Consider the following 18,311-nt stretch of genomic DNA (forward strand, 5'->3'; position numbering starts at 1 on the left):
GATGTTATATAAAATCCCAGAAATAACTTCACTGCACGTTTGAAAACCTGACATGAGGCAGTGGCAGGAGGATCGCTGTGAGAGAATCTTCCTGTTCTTGTCTTGCACAAATGTCTTCCCAGCAAAAGTGTTCAGCGCTGGGGTAAGGTGACTCCAATTTATTGCCTTTCCTGGGGGGCAAATGTCTCACTATAAAGTCAGCAGAGTTCCCAAGGACACGTGTGCACCCTTCTGTGAGTTGCACTTTACCTTCTCCTACCAGATATTGCATCTAGTGGCTTCCAGACTCTGACCCAGCTAATTACAATATCCAAAAAAAGACATTTTTTGCCCCAAGCCAATGTAGTATGAAGCAGAAATTTTTTTTAAAATGCTGCTTCTTATATGATTTTTAACTAAATTTTGCAGCTCTTTGAGGGCTGGCTATCCAAACATATTTCAGACAAATTCCCAAACCCTGTTCTGGAAAATACCTTCATTTATATTTCACACGCATTAAAGGGTTCATGTTTGCACATGCAACGTCTCAAACCACATTGACAGCTGGGAGCACAAGTGGCCATTTATGAACTGCTCAGGTGGGTCTTCATAAATTCATGCAGAAACTAGACAGAACTGGGATCTCCATGGATGAAGAGAGAGATTCAATCCTTTTTTTATTCTTCCAAACAACCACATTTAGGGTAAGCACAAGTAATTATTTTCTTTTGCCTTTGCTTGTCAATATGTAAAGATAAAAAACAGACCTGCTCACACACAGAGACTCTCTGAAAAAAACAAAACCAGCCCAGCATTTTAATGATTTAGTCAACAGCAACTTAAGCCTTGCATATCTTGCTTTATTCCTTTTCTTTTTCTGCAGAGCTTTGGTTCAGACAAAGGTTAAATAAAAGATACTGCACCCAGAAATTGAGCTGTACTGCAAAATACTGGATGGCTTAATTAAATAAACTGAGGAAAAGGCTAATTAATCTGGTAGCTTAAACTGACAGATGATAAAGCAAAAGTTGTTCAAAAATAGTACCCAAAAAAATCTAATGAAGTATGCTGGTACTGTTTTTAAACTGTGAGTCCTCGTGCACATCATATGGTGAGAACTTGTTAGCAGCAAGATGACGTGGCAAAGCTCTTGGCAGCTGAAGAGCTTTGGTCAAGGCCACATTTTCAACAGGGAAAGAAACCCGTAGAGAAGGCACCGAGAACCTCCACAAGATTTTTCCAGCTGTTTTTTCACCAGGGAAGCGTCCCACACAGCGCGGTGTGCCGGTGCCAGAGGCAAACCACCACGTGCACCCCAGCTCCAAACACCACGCTGGGAAATGCCTACTGAGATAAAAGGGAGAAAAAACCCAGAAGACACTAAATTCCTCATCATTATCTTGTTAGGCTGTGTTTATTTACCATCTCTGCACCTTTCTTAACCATCATCCATAGGGGGATAAGGACCGAGCCTTGCTTCAGCACTGAGCCTGCAAGGATGTGGCTGTGCAAGCCCCTTGGTTCCCTGCTGTCTTTTTCTGTTTCTTAACACTTCTACCTACTGCCATTAAGTGAGAAGCTGCCTCTTCTCACTTGCTCTACAACACCTCACACCTCTCTCTATCCTTTTAGTATTGTATACTCTTTTAACATAAAGAAGGGAGAGCTCTTCATGAATAATGAGAGAGACCCAAATTTACACTTGCCGTTCCCTGGGCATTCCTTGGTAGTTGTGGAAGATCGCCCCTCCGGGACAGGTCTACGTTTCCTCCAAGGCGCTGAAAACCAGCCCTTCCTTCTTGGAACAACAAGCTTAATTTTCATCTTCTCCCACAGGCAAATCTTTTGCTTTTGTTATGCACTGCAAAAGCTGAGAAAAGTTAGCAAAAGTGAGGGTTTCTGTCTGGAGCCTGAAATGGTGCAAAAGTGGGTCAGATACGGCACCGTGGGCAGTGATGCACAGGTATTACATGCATCTCAGCAGTACCAGCCCAGCAGCAGGACTGAGCTCCTTTCCCTGCTGGGAATGCAAGGAAAGAACAGCCACTTGCTCCTTTTCTGGACTGAGAAAGATCCAGCAAATAAGAAATCCACAGTCAGTTTTGTCTGTGATTCACCACATCATGCAGAAAGGCTTTTTTTATCTAGCAAGTGTGAGTGAAATCCTGCTTCGTTTCATTTTTCAGCTGCACTTGATTACTGAAGGTGCTTGATTCACATTTACTTTTGTCACCTGTTCCTCACAACCTTTTTTTTCTCTTTTTTTTTTTTTCTAACAAACCAGGCCTCTGAGCTGTCTGAAAAATACCAAAAAATAAGCAAGGATTTATCTTGGGATCCATGGCAGCCAAAACCATCCTCACAGTCTAAGCTAATTTATGGAAGAAGATGAGAAAAAAAAAAATGACCCTTCTCTACACTAATAAAACTATTGGCATAAAATCAGAGCTTGATGGGGGTCAAAGTATTTTCCTTTTCCAAAAGTGAACTTTGGCCTGAAGTACAGAGAGCTTGATTTTGTTTTAAAGGTGAAATGCTTTAGAACTTGTAAAACTAGTGCTCAGAGAAGAAATTTTTGCAGTTCATGGTGTGCAGACCTCTTGAATGAGATCAGAGCAGCCAACATCTTTCTTTCTTCCTCCAGATCTACTGATATTATGTATTTATTTACATTGAAATAGGAGCTAAAAGTAGTCAGGCTTCATTCAGAGAATCCACAACACTATTTTCCACCTCTTTGGTAGCATTTATGTATTTCCTTGGCTCTGTTCAACTTTGGTCATGTACAAAATAATTAGGGAGATCAGGATCAAGGAACATGCCAGCCCTGCTGCCTGGGAGTCAACTCGTTAATTCATTAAGCATGTGATTTCTGATTGTAATTCCCTCCTTGCTGTCAGCGTTCACCAGGTGTGAGGATCCAAATTCAGAGAGCTCAAGGCACTGGCAGCTTCCCAGCTCTTTTGTGAGGATAACAGGGCAATGTCTGCACCAGTGCAGCCACTAAAAATACCTCCCACCAAGAGATTTCATACCCTCCCTCCTCCATCCAATAATCCTTCCATTTCCCCAGTTATAAACCACCTCCATTTTTTGTTATTATTCCTTGTCTATACTGTAGTGCTGGGAAGCTGAGTCTCTTGGGTGCTGTGTGATGCTTCACAGAAGGGTGCAGCTTCTCTGATTGCATAGCCTGACATGCCAATCATTTGATAGCATCTCTAAATAAATCTTAAACACACACGTGCACCCTTCAGAATAAGCAGCGTTCAGCAGGCAAAACCTCGCATACACAGCCCAGACCATTGCATTCTGTATCCAGACATAGGCAATACAAATCTTCCTTGTCTCAGTCTCACATTTCCAAACAGCTGCTCAAAAATCAGTGCATATCTGACCTTGGCTCAGGCTGAAAGCACTGTTTGGCCAAAATACCTTCTAGAAAGGGGACAGTTTGGTGACACCAGCCCTCCGAGCAGCCCTCAACACCTCCCCGACTGCCTGTCAGATCAGTTCCCGGTGTGGACGGGAGGAAGGAGTTACGGAATGGCACGACTGAGCTCTGGTAACAATGTTGAGGCAAATTGATGGGCATCAAGGGGAGGCTTTGCATGTCTCTGGGTGGACTTTGGCTAAGCCTATTAAAATGTAATGGGTTCCAGGTAGCATTTGCTCCAATACAGCAGCTGCTTAGTGAAAGCAATTATAAAGCACTTAGAGAGGTTTAACCAATTAAAAGAATACCCTTCAGTCTCCTACAACTGGCTGAGTGATGCCTCAGTAAGATGCTTTTTAGGAGATGAAGTCAAACCATATGTTTTTTACTGAACATCTAAGAATTTTTAAATAATTATTTTGGGGTCTCTGCACTTCTTCAAGTAATACTAGACAAAGGCCAAGTATTAATGAAGTACCCATGCGACCTGCATTTCATTAATTTGTGCATGAAAAATTCCTCTTCTGAACAAATGTTTTGAAGAGTTCATTCATTTCTCCTCACCAGTGCTCCAAGTCTGAGCTATCCGTTTCAGGAGAATATTGCTATGAGATGTAGTGTAACCATCCCACAAACAGGAATAACAAATAGCTAATAAGCTAATACTTTCCAGCCACAATACACAGAAGAGCACCAGTCTGAAAAGCTGCTCCTTAAAGAGTTGTATTTCATAATTCTTATAATCTAAGGAAATCAAATTTGTCCATGAATCATTTCTTTTGCAAGAAAGGAACTAAATTCATGGCAGTTTGTATCCCTAATAAAAAGTCTGAGCAACTCCAAGTGGAGTTCAGCAAAACCCCTGTGACATTAAGCGTGAGCGGAAGCTGTGTTTAACGCTGAAGTGTCACACTGAAATTCAGGAGGATAAATTAGCTATATAACAGTTGTATATGTTTCTCAGAGATGTTTGTACTTGTAGGTTTACTTTACAGCCTGCCAAGTGACATAAAGAGAGCAGTATCAGAGCGCTCTATAAACACCCTCGGAGGAGCAGAAAGGGATGATGGCTGCACCTCTCGGGACAGGAGGACTCTTTTTTTCTTCCTTCCCAAGATTTGCCCCTTCACTGGCACTGCAGCTCAGGCTGGCAAGGCATTTCTGCGGGGATTCAGACCTCTCTGAAGACAATTCTAGGGCTGGTGGTGCCCAGCAAGAAAATTTTCCAGGTGTTAAACCTTGTGAATGTGAGTGTTTAAAAAGCTACTGATGTGTTTTTAAACATAAAGTCTGGCCAGAGCCTTAGTCACTGCAGAAGCATGTGATAAGTACAAGCCTAGGTGAGCAAAAACCGTTCTGAGAGGAACGAAGGAGACATGAAACTCAAAACTGGAGGGGAAAGAAGAAAGGGGCTGCAGAGGATGCAGTCTGGGTTATACCCATGATCTTACCAAATAGAAAGAGCCTTGAACCTGGCGAGGAGAATAAGCCCTTATCTAAACTTCAAAGGGAAAATTTTATTTTTTTCTTATTCCTTCTCCTCCAAACACCCAGACATCCCTGAGGGGAATAGCATAAATAAAGTTTAAATATAATCAAGCAACTTCTTCTTTAATTAAAAAAAAAAAAAAAAAAAATTACTTTAGAAGGAAACTGGGAAAGAGACCCTAGTTTGTACATGGTCAGCAGTGACATGCTGCTTGTTGGAGACTGTTCTTGGGCTAGCTTTAACCTTCATTTTCTGTCCTGCTCCTTATGGACAAAACTGGTGCCAGGGGAGGATTTAATCACCAGTGTGAGCAGGGGCAGGAGTTCACATCCATTTTCAAATCTGTCAGCTGAATCCATTGAAAATCAAGACTGGAGAATATAGTCTGAGTAAAATATGTTGGTTCTGCATGCCAAAAGGTTTTTCTATTCACTCTGCTGTCTTGCTGTCATTAACAAAGAAACATTTAGGGGAACATGGCTCCTTTCAAGCAAGATAGCATCTCCTACCCCCTTAATCCAAAAAAAGAGACAATCTTCCCGCAGCAGTAAAAAAAAAAAGAAGGAAAATTATACAGAAAGATGAAAAGCAGATCTCTGGCTGCCGGGAATGGAAATTAAGGAGTCAAATCTAATGCTTACACTGCTCAGTAATATGTGCAAGAGCACAGGGAGAATGTATCCAGCAAATGCTGCATGTTTTCAGTGGTGTCTAAAGGATCTGGGGGCTCCCTGGGCCCATTGCTATTCCCAGTTTCTCCTCCTTAGCTCTCCTGAGTACGACTGGTGCATACTGGTAGTCCCCAGTCTCCACTGATTGTTACCAACTTTCATGGAAATCCTGCAGCCTTGTGACCCAAATACCAGCATAAGCAGTTTTAATTTTACTAGGGTCATACCCATCCTTGCAGATCCTATAAACCCTAGTTTGGGGCCTGCTGGTATAAATATTGCTCATGACCTGTCAGGTAGTGCATCATGTTAATATAAACAGCGTCTTGAGGTTTAACTAGGCAGTGCCAGCTACATCTACACTTGGCCCAGTTTTTACTCATATCAAACAGCACAGTGACACTTTCTCCCCTTTGTGAGAGATTTTCTTGTAATGGCATCATCTAAATAAGTATATAAAATCCATGAACTTTGAGTACGCAAGGACTGTTTCTCCAGAAATCAACATTAATATAAATCCCTGACATAAGCCCCATAACACAGTCATATACATTATTAGTACTAGCTGGAGCACGCATTCCTTGGGCAGCGTTGGAGACACACGGCCACTGATGAGCTGAAATGCAATAATGTCTGAGAGATGTTGTTAAGATGGGGCAGTACGTACCCAAATAGCTCCTGCCTTTGCTCAGAAATTACAACAGGCTGTTCCCCCAGCTGTATGTGTTTCAGCCCCTCCTTGAAATGCAGAGAAAAAGAAACGAATTGGACAAAATAATCTGAACAAAACTATCAAGGAAGGATGGATCTGAGCTTCTGTGGAGGTGTTAGCAACAGCGGAGGCGGTTAAAAGAGGGAGCAGCATCTCTTTTCTCTGTCTGCTGGAGAGAAAGGAGGAGAGGACGAGGATGGAGGGATACCCTTGCCGAGGGCCACCCTGGAGCCGCAGGGCTGTGACTGGAGGGGGATAGAAGAGCTAAATCAAGGAGGAAAACACCATCCAAGTGCTTTGTACAGAAGCAGATCCTGGGGTCCCGCATGAGTCGGCAACAACGGCACATTATCTATCCCTGTCCCAGTGCCCTGAGTCACACCGAGCCTCAGGAGAGGGACGGGGGGGCTGAAAATCCCTCCCGAGCACGGCTCCTGTGTTCAGTCAAACCAGCCACCGAGCACTCGCCATGGTCTTTTTACAGATGATATATTACTCCTTGCTCATGTTAACCCAACGTGAGTTTTTTGAGACACTGGCCCTGGAGAAAGGCTGTCTCCCTGCCTCAGCCACAGGATACACACAAGGTAAAATAAAATACTCAGTGTGATCTAATATAATTTAACTTCCAGGATTGCTTCCATATCCAGTTTAGTCTGAAAATCAAGACTGGCACAGTTTAAATCTTCTTTTGCACAATGAAAAAGATGTCACTCAAAATTTATGTTTCCCTCTGCAGGACTTCCTGTGTGATAAACAAACAAGGGCTCATCCTCTGCTGCTCCTCCTTCCTCTCTCCCCTTCTTTCTTGGGAAGCGATTCAAATGGGCAGAGAATAGAGCCATTATAAGACAAAATAGAAAAGCATAGGATGCAATAACTCAGGTTTTAATATATGTTTAAATTGGGAGTTCGATTTAGAAGGGAAATGAAGATGCAGCTCGGTAGAAGGATCATTCCCTGGCATCCCCATCACACTGGGGTCAGATTGTTCGCATCCCCTCTCTGCTCCCCAGCCCTGGGCTTATCCTCAAGTTTGGCACCTCGTTTGCTCAGATGTGAGAAATATCTGAGGTTGATGGAGCATCCCTGCTCCTATTAAAACTGCATTGATTTAATTAGAAGTGAGGGATGGGTCTGGTTTATTTTTAGTTCAAAAAACAGAGGCAGGAAATCTCCAACCTCGCAGACACCATCCTGGACAGTGTTGGGTCAAATCCTTCCCCTGCAGTGCTCAGCTCCAGTCTGACCTGCTCCATCTTACTCCACCAAAGAAACCACTGCGTCAAACCTTTGATGATGGAGAACATGTCCTAGGAGCTGATAATAATAAAAAATCATTTTGGCAGCCACTTTGTTTTACAACTCACCCATTTTGACAAGCACGTGCTCAGGGAGGCAGAAGACAGCAGCAAAAGGCACAAGGTATCTGGGAGAAAAGGACACTTTCATTCTGTACTAGACAAAACTTAACACATTCCTGAGTTTCATATTCCTCCCTGGGGAGGAGACCCAACAGGGCAGGATTGCCACCCTAAATCTGCTTGATCTCTTGTATGATAAAATTGAAACATACGGATTAAGGATGAGAAATGCAGGTCAGGGTCTCCTAATCTGTGCGGCAGAGGCTGGCAGCACAGAACTGCACAGCATGCTACCCAGCTGGGATTTCCAAATCAGACCATAAGTGTCTCCAATGCACTAAGCTATGTGTTTAGCAGAGTTTTAATTGCAGAGTGATTGCATGTAATATTACAGAATTACCACAGATTTCTTAATTGACTATTAGTTTGCTGAGGTTAAGCAGATATTTCTCTCAATATGTGTTTTTGCTGCTATAGATCCTTGCCTCTATATTATTTGGCACAGCACTGTCTGAGCAACAGAAGCAGATATCCTTTACCAGGAGAAAAACACTTTAATTTAACGTGTTGGTAAATGAAACAGGCAGATGTGTGAGACTCTGAAAATTGGCTGTAAAAAGAATCCAGATTCTGCTATTTTTAAAGAGCTGCATGCAGAGGTAAACAGCTGGGAAGTGCCAGTGCATGGAGGTTTCTGCAAAAATTACGAAGTTCACAAATGAACTTGCATTGGGAGCCATTTGGGAAGCTGTTTTCACAGCCTGAAAATCCAGCTAATCCTGTACAGGCACTGGAAAGCAGATGGACTGGAGCTGTGATGTTGACTTGTTCCTGTTGGCCTGATGCTGATGGATGGAGGGAGAGAGGCTGGAAAGTATTGCTTCTCTCCGAGGGAGTCATGGGTGGGCTGCTCCATCCAGGGCAAACCAAAGGTCCATCTGACAGAGAAATAAATTTCTGGAGGTGGTCAAAAGCAGGTTCTCAGAAATGTGAAAGAGCAAGGCAGGCATCCAGTGCCTCCTCCAAGCTTCCCAGTGGACCTCCCCACTTCCCCTGTGCCATGTGTCACTTAGGGGCTGTCCCCAGCAAAGTCCCATCAAAGCTCCTCAGGGCAGGGTCAGTCACAGGTCAAATTCATTCACTTGATGGCGTCTGAAGAGCTGAAGGCCATCTGGTGATGAATTACATCTGTGATCACAGTGACCATATAGCAGCCAAAAATACTCAGGTTGAAATAATGAAATCACTTGGACAAGAGAATAAAAACAGGCTCTCTAGCCTTCTTTCCAAAAACATATCCCTTCAGTTGCCTAAAACTTTACTGAATAAATGTTTTTTGCAGCATTCCTGGAAGATGCTCTCATACACTATGCAGGCTGATCCTAGAAGAATACAATCATCTCCATTGTTAGCTTTGTGTTTAATAAAAGAGATAGCACTTGGAGTTGAAGTCAGGCCGTGAATACAGAACTGGACACCAGGAAATATTTAATTTCTGTACAAATTAGGCAGTGACTCTGCTACTGATGGCACCCACAAAAACAGGGCACAGACATTTCCCTCCCCACTGTGTTACTGAAGTCTCCCCTGTGCCTCTTGGCTGAGTAATGGTGATGGGGAGGTGCAACCACAGCCAGGCTTGCTCCTCCTGGACGGCGTTTTTCAAGGGAAAGACATCTTCTGCCTATCTCCTCTGTGAGCTACGGCATAGTCCCTGTGGGATGACAGCTTCTGGGGTTGGGACATATCACATAAATATTTTCAATCTCAAATCAGAAGGAAAAGCAGCCTTTGCCTCCACGTGCCAAATCCACGTTGCACCAGTGGTGCGTAGCTCTGTAAGAGAGCTTTGCTGCTTCCTAGCCCTTTACAGGTCACATAAAGGACAAGAGTGATGCGGCCCTTATTCTCTGTAGAGCAAATTTGGGATAAAAAATTAACATAATTATTTTATTTAGCCTTGATTTTCTTCTTGTCTTTTATTGTGTTATGTTTTAACTGAGATTTCTTTATTTCCTGCTAGGATTCTGCCAGAATCCTGTCATCTCATACAGAGGTTGAAATGCGTATTACAAAAGGAAATAAATCTTTCCCTTGATTGCCTGATATATCTACTTTTTAATCCAGATTGACAGCCGCACTGTACCAACAGCACTTTTATCCTTCAGAGTTGCATTTTATTTTCCACTGTTTGATGTCCCTCGGCAGGAATCTGGAAGGGAAAAAAACATATTGTCTTTCTCTGCTTACCCTTTAATTAATCATTTTTATTATGGTAATGTCCAGACCCAAACGTCTTTTAATCACTGTCTCAGGTATTGCAGAAATGTAGAGCAAAAGGACGAGCCCTGCCATCAGAAAGCAGCTCCCGAGGCCGTTTAACGATCCCCAGCACCGTGGGGACTGAGGCCAGTGGCTCCGCGTAACAAACTAATGGGATTATAGTGTCCCTGGCTCCCTGTCTACCTGGATGAAAAACATACACTAACTGTCTCTGCAAGTACTTTGGACAAAATACCCAGTGCCACAAGGGCATGAAACACAAGGACAGATGCAAATACAGTTTCGTTTAAGTCAGTGTCTGAACCAGGTATCAACAGTCCTTTATCTGTATTGTACCTCCTTCTGTTCATAACGTCACTGCGCCCGTGCCTGTTGCTGTTTTCTATTATTTCTGTTATGCTTGTTTTCACAGACATTTGCAGGCTGGTTGTCCCTCAGGGTTATTAATTCTTTGCACAACGGCAATAGAACAACAAAGTGGGGCTTTAGGAAAACAGTTTACAGTGATAAACACCACACAGGCAGGTCCCTTTTTCATCCCAAATGAAGAATCACTCACAAAACGTAATGGGCTTTTTTCATACGTTGCAGGTGCTGTGGTGATTGCCTTCGTGGTCTGTTGGCTCCCTTATCACGTACGGCGACTCATGTTTTGCTATGTCCCCTCCAGTCACTGGACAGAGTGAGTCATGACACAGGGGACAAGCTCCCCCCGTGACAGGATGGGGTGTGGGGTCAGACTGGAGCTGGGGCTGCCGGGGCACCAGCAGACCGGGGGATGGAGGTGGGGATCTGGGAGGAAAGGCGTTCTCCACACAAGGGGTTAAAGCCTCAACCTCCTAATTGTTGTTCTGGATTTTTTTTTCTTTTGGGTTTCTTACCGTGTCTGTCAGCCAAGTTACGAGTCTTAGTTTTATGATCTAAATCCCCTGGGTGTGGGTGAAGGAAGCATTAGCTTGAAATGGATCTTCCTCCTTCTGTGGCTGCAACCACCAAATCACCCCCCGTTAACAATGGTGATGGATATCCAGCTCTGACAGTCCTTGGTGAAATGACATTTGGATGGGGGGGTTTTATACATCTGAAGTGGATTGCTGTTTCCGTGGCAGAGGTATTGATCACTGGCCCTAAGATGGAGCAGCTCCTGTTAACACACAATTTAGCTCCGTGATGCCACATTTCCTTAGTGACAGGAGAGATTGCACAGGTGAGGAAATAACTGTGCTGCTCACTGGGTCTGGGGCAGATTATTTACTGGGTTTTGCAGGGATTGGATCAAAATTAAATACTAGAAGTTGCCACTGATTAGAAAATGTCCCCATTCTCAAAGAATTTAGGGATAATTGCACACCTACACCAAATGCCCATGCACTGTTCACAGATGTGCAAGGGCACACGAACAGCTCCGTGCAGCCTTTCTGCCGTGTCAGGCCAGGTTCCTCAGCAAAGCAGCCACAGAACTGATTATTAATTTTAAATACACAATTAAGCATTAATGCTGTCTAGGGATATACACCCAGGTAGCCTGAGATGCCGTGAGATGTGCTCGGTGAAAAATGTGTCTTTCCTCCCATGGTGTTATGTCCCTTTTCTCTCTGGGACCAGGTCTACTTTCTGCAGTGAACAGGAAAAGAAAAAAAAAACATATACTACAATACCAAAAAGCAGAGCAACTATGAGACATTAAAATTTCATTTCCAAGCACAAAAAATTGTAAGTTATGATATAACAGTCTAGTGAATTGGATTGTACATCCATCCGTAGTAAAAACCAAAACCCATCTTCAGTCATAAAAACAGAGCTCTAGGCACACACTGGGACAAACTGTTGTTTCTTGTTTGCTTTTCTATATGAAAAGCACTTAAAGCAGCAATCAATTATGTAGTGACTGCATTTGCTTTAAGCAAGAGGGGTAGAGAAGTCTGTCTGCAGTTAGTGTGAATTTATGCATTGTGGTTGCCTTCACATATATTTTTTTCTTCTTTTAAAAGCCATGAGCAATTTTTAGGAAAACACTGAATTTATAGGCATATTATGAATGGTGTGCTATCAGTACGGTGGCTAATCAAGAGCACGCAGCATCTTGACATGTTAATTTATAAATGTGTGTGCCTGTCCCTGAAGATGAGAAAATTTTGTTATATTAATTCTTCACAACTATATAGAGAAACTCCGCTTTCAAGAGCTGGTTGGGCCATGCAGTACTTGGCAGTGCTGAGGGGGTGTGGAGGGATCAGTGATGTACTCCAGCACACGTCTATTTATCTTTTGTTAGACAGGGCTCAGACTAACAAAAAGGTCTGCAATTTCCACTGAGATAAATGATCCTGGGGAACATCTTCCTGAAAATGAGACCCACGTTGTTTATAAACCCTTTACCAGCTCAGAGCTGTTGCTTTCAGTTGTCCAAAGGAAAGATATTTAGAAAAGGGGAAAAAAAAAAAAAAAAAAAAAAAAAAAAAAAAAAAAAAAAACCAAACAAACAAAAAAAACCACCAACCAAACCTAAGCATTTTCAACCAATTCTAGTTGAAAACATTGTATTGAGATGGTCAGGCTGTGTTTCAAAAGCATGCTGTCATCAACTTGCCCCAGAATAGAGAATGCTATCCTAGATTACAGACAAATCCCAACCCAGGGACCTCTGAATGAGCTGATGCAGCTCTCGCTGCCGGGGGGAGGAGAGAGCTGCATCTGTTACTGGATCTTGGCTCTCCTGCAGGCTCTGTAGACCAGAACTGCAGCCAGAAAGCCAAGCTAATGTATATGCATGACACGGAAACAAATTTCCATCTGGCTTCTCAGTTTCACACATATCTATTCTCAAAGACAAAATGAATGCACGTGGTAAATATCACATCCAGACCCAGGGCATACATAAGTTTTTAACTGCTAGTGATTTGGTCAAGACCTTTATAGAGGCATTTGACCTACCTTTGGCCAGTCCCAGTTGAAAACATAGATGTTTTCCTGGTGGCTCATGCACTGTCTCCCACTGGTAAGCTCCCGTCCCCAGCCAAGAAAGGTTAGCTGAAAAAACAGCTCGTTTTTCTCACCCTTGTGACTTTGAATTATTTCAGTTCTCTGCACTCTACTTAGATTTTTTTCTTTCATCTGTTCTTCCAGTTTCCTTTTCAACTTCTACCACTACTTCTACATGCTGACAAATGTCCTCTTCTACGTCAGTTCTGCAATCAACCCCATCCTCTACAACCTGGTGTCTGCAAATTTCCGACAAATCTTCCTCTCTACACTCACACTCCTGTGCCTGCCATGGAGGAAGAAGAAGAAACGATTGGCTTTCACCAGGAAATCCAACAGCATCTCCAGCAACCACACATTTTCCAGCCAGGTCACAAGAGAAACTACATACTGAAGCCAAAGGAGGAAGGGAAATGCGTTTCATGATGGAGTCAAACCTTGAGAGAGGCCTCTGTGACTTTCATGCATTGTCTCCAAATTCATGTAACACAAATGTGTTTAGAAAAGTCATTTTTGTTGGAAAAATAGGCTTCATTCTGCCAGCAACTTTGAGGTTATTTTAAAGCATTGGCCTTGCCTCTTGTGAGTAATGTCTACATGTTTTGTAAGTTCGGTCTGGCATAAATCCAGGTGCAGTGTTAACTGGGAAGGCAAAATATGTTAAACTTGGGCAAAATCATACTGCATTTCATCCTTTTCTCAATGCAGAGATGCCATGTTCACTTCCGAGGGTTTGAGATCACATCTCTTGGTGACACTGAGTAGAGAGTCTGATGAGAAGGCGGTTTTGAACAGAAAGGGATGTTTTTAGGGAACAGACATGCTCATCTATGGGATGTTCAATGAACGAGGAGGGAAAACTCAGGGAGCCAGGTAGTTATTTTAGAAATACATCTAAATTATGATTAATATGACCTAGGTGCTCAAGAGAGCTGCGCTGGCTCCTTGAAATTAAATAACAACAGATGATGCCTTACCTAGATTGGGGTGGCTGTGGCCTGGGGGAGTGGGGGGTCAACTTTCACTTTAGGGCAGATATAGTGCCGGGCACAGCGAAACCCCTCTCTCTCTGGTATTGGTACTGCAACACCAATAAATAACAAAGTCTAGCAAAGTCAAGAATGCAGAAACTGTGCCCAGCTGGAGTGATGAAAGCAAACAAAAATGGAAAATCTTACTGTTGCCATACAGCCAAATCCTATTTTTTACCAGGGAGAACAGTTAGCTGGCCAGCACTAAGAGATGAGAGAACTCCGGGCTCATGAGGGCTCCAAGCTGCTAGGATAAGAGCAACCTGCCCCAATTCTGTGGGACCTCCAGATTGTCCCCATTTTTATTCCAATTTCACCTGTTTCCTCACCATTTTCACAAGGCTGATGTCTCATAGGTTATATCAGTTGTGGACAACAGTGCCTCTTGTTCTACCTTTTTTTTTATTTATTTTTGCTACCAGACCTGTTGGCACACTGTTCTGCACACAGAGATCTTCAGATAGTGCAAATGCAGACACAAGAAGGTATGAACTGGGGAGTCCTAGCTCTAATACAGCTTTATTTTAACAAGCCAGAGGAACAGAAACAAGACCTGAAAATTCTCTCTGAAATTCCTCAGCTGGCCAGAATAGGTAGTGTGAGCTTTTCTCCCATATGGTTCCACTTCTAACAGCCCACTATGTGATGCAACAAATTGCTCCAGAGCCTTTAGCACCAGAAGTCCCAGGTCTCTGGGACAATCTAAAGGGCTTTCCCTGCTGTCACATCACCAGATGGTGACCTGCATGAACCTGGAACCAACCAAGCAACCTGTGCAACCTCTGCTGTGATTTTGCTGGTGGTGACCTTGCATCCCCTCGCACACCACACTTCATTAGGAGAGCAGGACTTGCCTCTTTAAGATGACAAATGAGAAGAGTCACTTGGCTCAATTCAGCTTTCTGGGCTTTACCCATACTCTGTCACTCTTCAACTAACAAGCACCCTTGGTACGTAACAGAAGTTTCAATGCTGGAGATGTGGATCTGGCCCCAGTGAACCATCACACGATGATGGAGATCAGTTACTGATCCACTGAGTATCAGTCATTTCTCCTGCTACAGATGTGGTATCTCATGGGTTAAGCCCTGTTGGGCTCAGGGCATAAAGAAAACACCTGTGGGACATTTGCTGTGAGTTGTGAGTGATGGCTATCTACTCCCAAGGCATTTATAACCTGGCAGTTGTACAGAGCTAGCTAGTTACCATGGTAGACCAGGCTACCATCAGCCATGACCTCCAACCACACCTACCAGGGATGGGAGATTCTTTTAATGCCTAATACAGAACCACTCCAAAAGAAAGGGCTCAAAATAGAAATCAGTGAGGCTTTAGTTTCTTCTGATTCAGCCAAACTGCAAGTTTTGTTCTGACATGCCTTCTTGTAATTTCTTGCCCTGGTTGTACCAAACAGAGGGCAGAGTTTATATGTGACAAAGCACTTTTCGTTGCTCGTGCACAGCTGACTCCTCTTTGGTAAGAACAGATAATGGCACGCACACACACACACACACAGACACACACAGACAAAATAATGAAGAGAGACTGGTCACTTTGGGAGGAAATCTGTGAGAAACCAGCAAATGTTATCTGTGTGTTAGAAACGGCTTGGGCAGGTTGGAAGCTCTAAAAGATTTGTATGTACTGCCCTGTGGTTAAGTCCAGGTATGATGATCAGAGGAAGAGAAGTCTTAATGTCACACCCTTAACATTGGCCTTCCAGGGAAGATACTTTAGATGTTTCCGGAGGGGTCTCAAATTTTTTAACTTCACCTCTAAATAGAGTCAACAGCTAGGAGGTGGTTTCTGAAACCTCCCATGGAAGCTGTAACTGTCTTGCTTTGACTTTCATTAGGATTTAACATCCTGTATTTCTCAGTTGCTTTTGAAATATTAAACATTAATATCCTTGTTCAACACCAACCTACTGAAGTGTGCTTGATTATCTTAGAAAACACTGTACAAAAATTGTTGTTTCACATAAGATGCTTGGCTTAGACTTTTATTACTGAGATACGCTGGCAGCTTACAGAATATTTGATCACAGCTCAGAGAAACTGGTAGGTTTATTTTTGGTTTGACATGAAAACGGGAACAAGCTGGAGTAAAAATGAACTTATCGTAAACTCTTTCTGCAATGTTTGTTGGGCTACTTGAGTCCTGAAGATCTGACTATTTGTGAGGATATATCCAAGCAGTTTGCTGGCTTCTACAGCTCTGATCCTGCAGTTTAACACAGTCTATGGCCTTAATCTGAGACTGCAGCTCAAAGCTACCTCTGCCACTGGCCAAATCTGACTACCTTGAGCTGAGAAGTGTAAATTACAGCTGATTTCATCCTCTCTCTCCCCCTTACCTAGCTTTGTTATATTTGACCTAGAGATTTAGTTCTCAAGCTCAGAGAAGTGAGGATAAGTCACTGCAAAACCCCACGGTTTTGTAAAGGAAAGCATGATACCATAGAGAAGAAGAAGGCACAAACCACCCGGTATATACCAGAAAAATGGTTCTTTCCATGCATTTTAACTACTAATCCAAAAGGTTTAGCTTTAAACCTAATCGAGTATAAGTGGCTTTTGCCATTAGACAAAATGCATACTCCCATCCTTGGTATTCCTGTCTTGTCTGAACTCTCTGCTGAGGCAGAGGTGAGCGTTGGTGCAGCATGCTGTTAATCTATGCAAATTTCCTACAAGTGTTTTGAACTGTTTGTTTCGACTAAAAAAAATCTGTTGAACCCACAGATGTGAAGTGCTGCCAGATGGATTCTGAGAAATTCCCATCTGAAGAAAGTCTATCAAGTGACCTCTTCAAAAACTATTTTGAGGTTTCATTCCTCTTCACAGTATTCTTGTCAGGGCCATCCATTTGGCAGCGTGTGAAATCAAATTTACAAAGTCATTACGTGATTCGGAAATTTCCCCCAGACAGGACTTTCTCACCAGAGGCCCAGTACACATCAGTGTTTGAACACTCCGCTGAGCTTGTCTTTTTGTAAAGTGCATGAGACTTCGCTTCAGCGACTGAGCCCGTAAAGGAGAAAACCGAATGGAAAACTCCGTGAGGAAGGTTAGCAGGACACATGCTCTAACTGTGACAATAGCAGGACCTTTGCCTTTATAGTATCAAATGTCTAGTGAAATAAAACCCAAGGCGTGGTGTTGCTGCAGACAGCTCGTGTGGCAGGTTTGAACCCATCACCTGTGTGGCTGCTGTCACTACCTGCCCTCGGGGAGGGAGAGCGCGGGGGCTCTCCTGTACAACACCCTGAGTGTCAGCCTGATGTCTGGCCCGTTGTGTTGTCTGGTAGCTGTTTAAACAAAGCTGTACCTGCTAGAGCTCAGCCTGGTTCTTAACATTACAGCTCAACAAGTTCTCCTGTTCTCAGTCTGGATTCGTTTAGTACAAAACCAGAAATTGCTAATCCAAAATTTCATGATGCTGTGTCCTGGCTTTGTGATCGAGAGTCCTTCCTGAGTCGTGCCACCTGATAGTCCTGCACATGTTGTATTTATGGCGAACATTTTTTAAAGTGCGACTTTGTTTTTTCTGAAATACAAAATGTTGATGTGCTTTACTTTCTGTGGCCTGTTGCGCAATGGGAAAAAAAAAAAAAAAAAGAATGTTAAAATTGTGTCAGCATCTCCTTTGTAATATTTTCTGTGACAAAGGGAAGGGAAAAGGTGTGGAATCCTTTTGTGTAGCAATGGGAAACACTCTTTCATTGTAACATTCTATTATTGATACTGTATTTACTGATCAAACTGTAATGAAATGGTTACTTTCTGATATAGCCTTTGTACTGTATGGTATTTTATTTTATTTTGTCATTTATTCATACTAAGAAATAAATATCCAAATTTAAGTCTTGGGCTGGTTATGCTTGAAATGGCAGCTATGCATATCATATAGCATATAGCAGCTATATCATACCAGCACAGGCTATCTGGCTGTGGTCTAAACTGATGAAATACCATTAACCTTGAAATGACCTTTGCACATCCCCTGCTGAAGGGCCCCGAGTGCTCCTCGCCCCCAGCCTGCAAGCACCGGCTATTCGGCACGACACAGCATCCAAACACCACTGCTTGCTGCTTGTGTCTGCAAGTTGGCAAACAAGTTGGGGAAAAGACTACGTCAGTTTGAGGGAAATCCCCGTCGGTGAAGTTTGCCCTGAGAAATCCCTCCCGAGACCGGACAAACCCAAAGGGGGTCCGTGCTGGTTTACAGTCCAACCCACTGTGCTGTCAGGAGCAGTGATGGAGAGCATCCAGCTCCCTTCTGTTGGACGCCAGGGCTTTGAGCGTGTGGCACACACGAACCTGAAGGGTGGGAGTGGAGATCTCCTGGGCTTCAAGAAAGAC

General features: G+C 43.2%; 1 protein-coding gene across 1 annotated transcript in view; it reads left to right on the forward strand.

Annotated features, from left to right (window-relative positions):
- Nucleotides 1–17,785, forward strand: part of NTSR1 (neurotensin receptor 1) — a 63,577-nt gene extending 45,792 nt beyond the window's left edge. The window contains exons 3-4 of the mRNA XM_033010464.2: nucleotides 10,526–10,616; nucleotides 13,061–17,785. Coding sequence (XP_032866355.1) covers nucleotides 10,526–10,616; nucleotides 13,061–13,310 — 341 coding nt within the window. The 3' untranslated portion in view covers nucleotides 13,311–17,785. The remainder of the gene's footprint in view (nucleotides 1–10,525; nucleotides 10,617–13,060) is intronic.
- The last annotated feature ends 526 nt before the right edge of the window (nucleotides 17,786–18,311 follow it).

The sequence above is a fragment of the Tyto alba genome, unplaced genomic scaffold (genome assembly GCF_018691265.1).
Source record: "Tyto alba isolate M040663 unplaced genomic scaffold, T.alba_DEE_v4.0 Super-Scaffold_33, whole genome shotgun sequence".
NCBI lineage: Eukaryota > Metazoa > Chordata > Aves > Strigiformes > Tytonidae > Tyto > Tyto alba.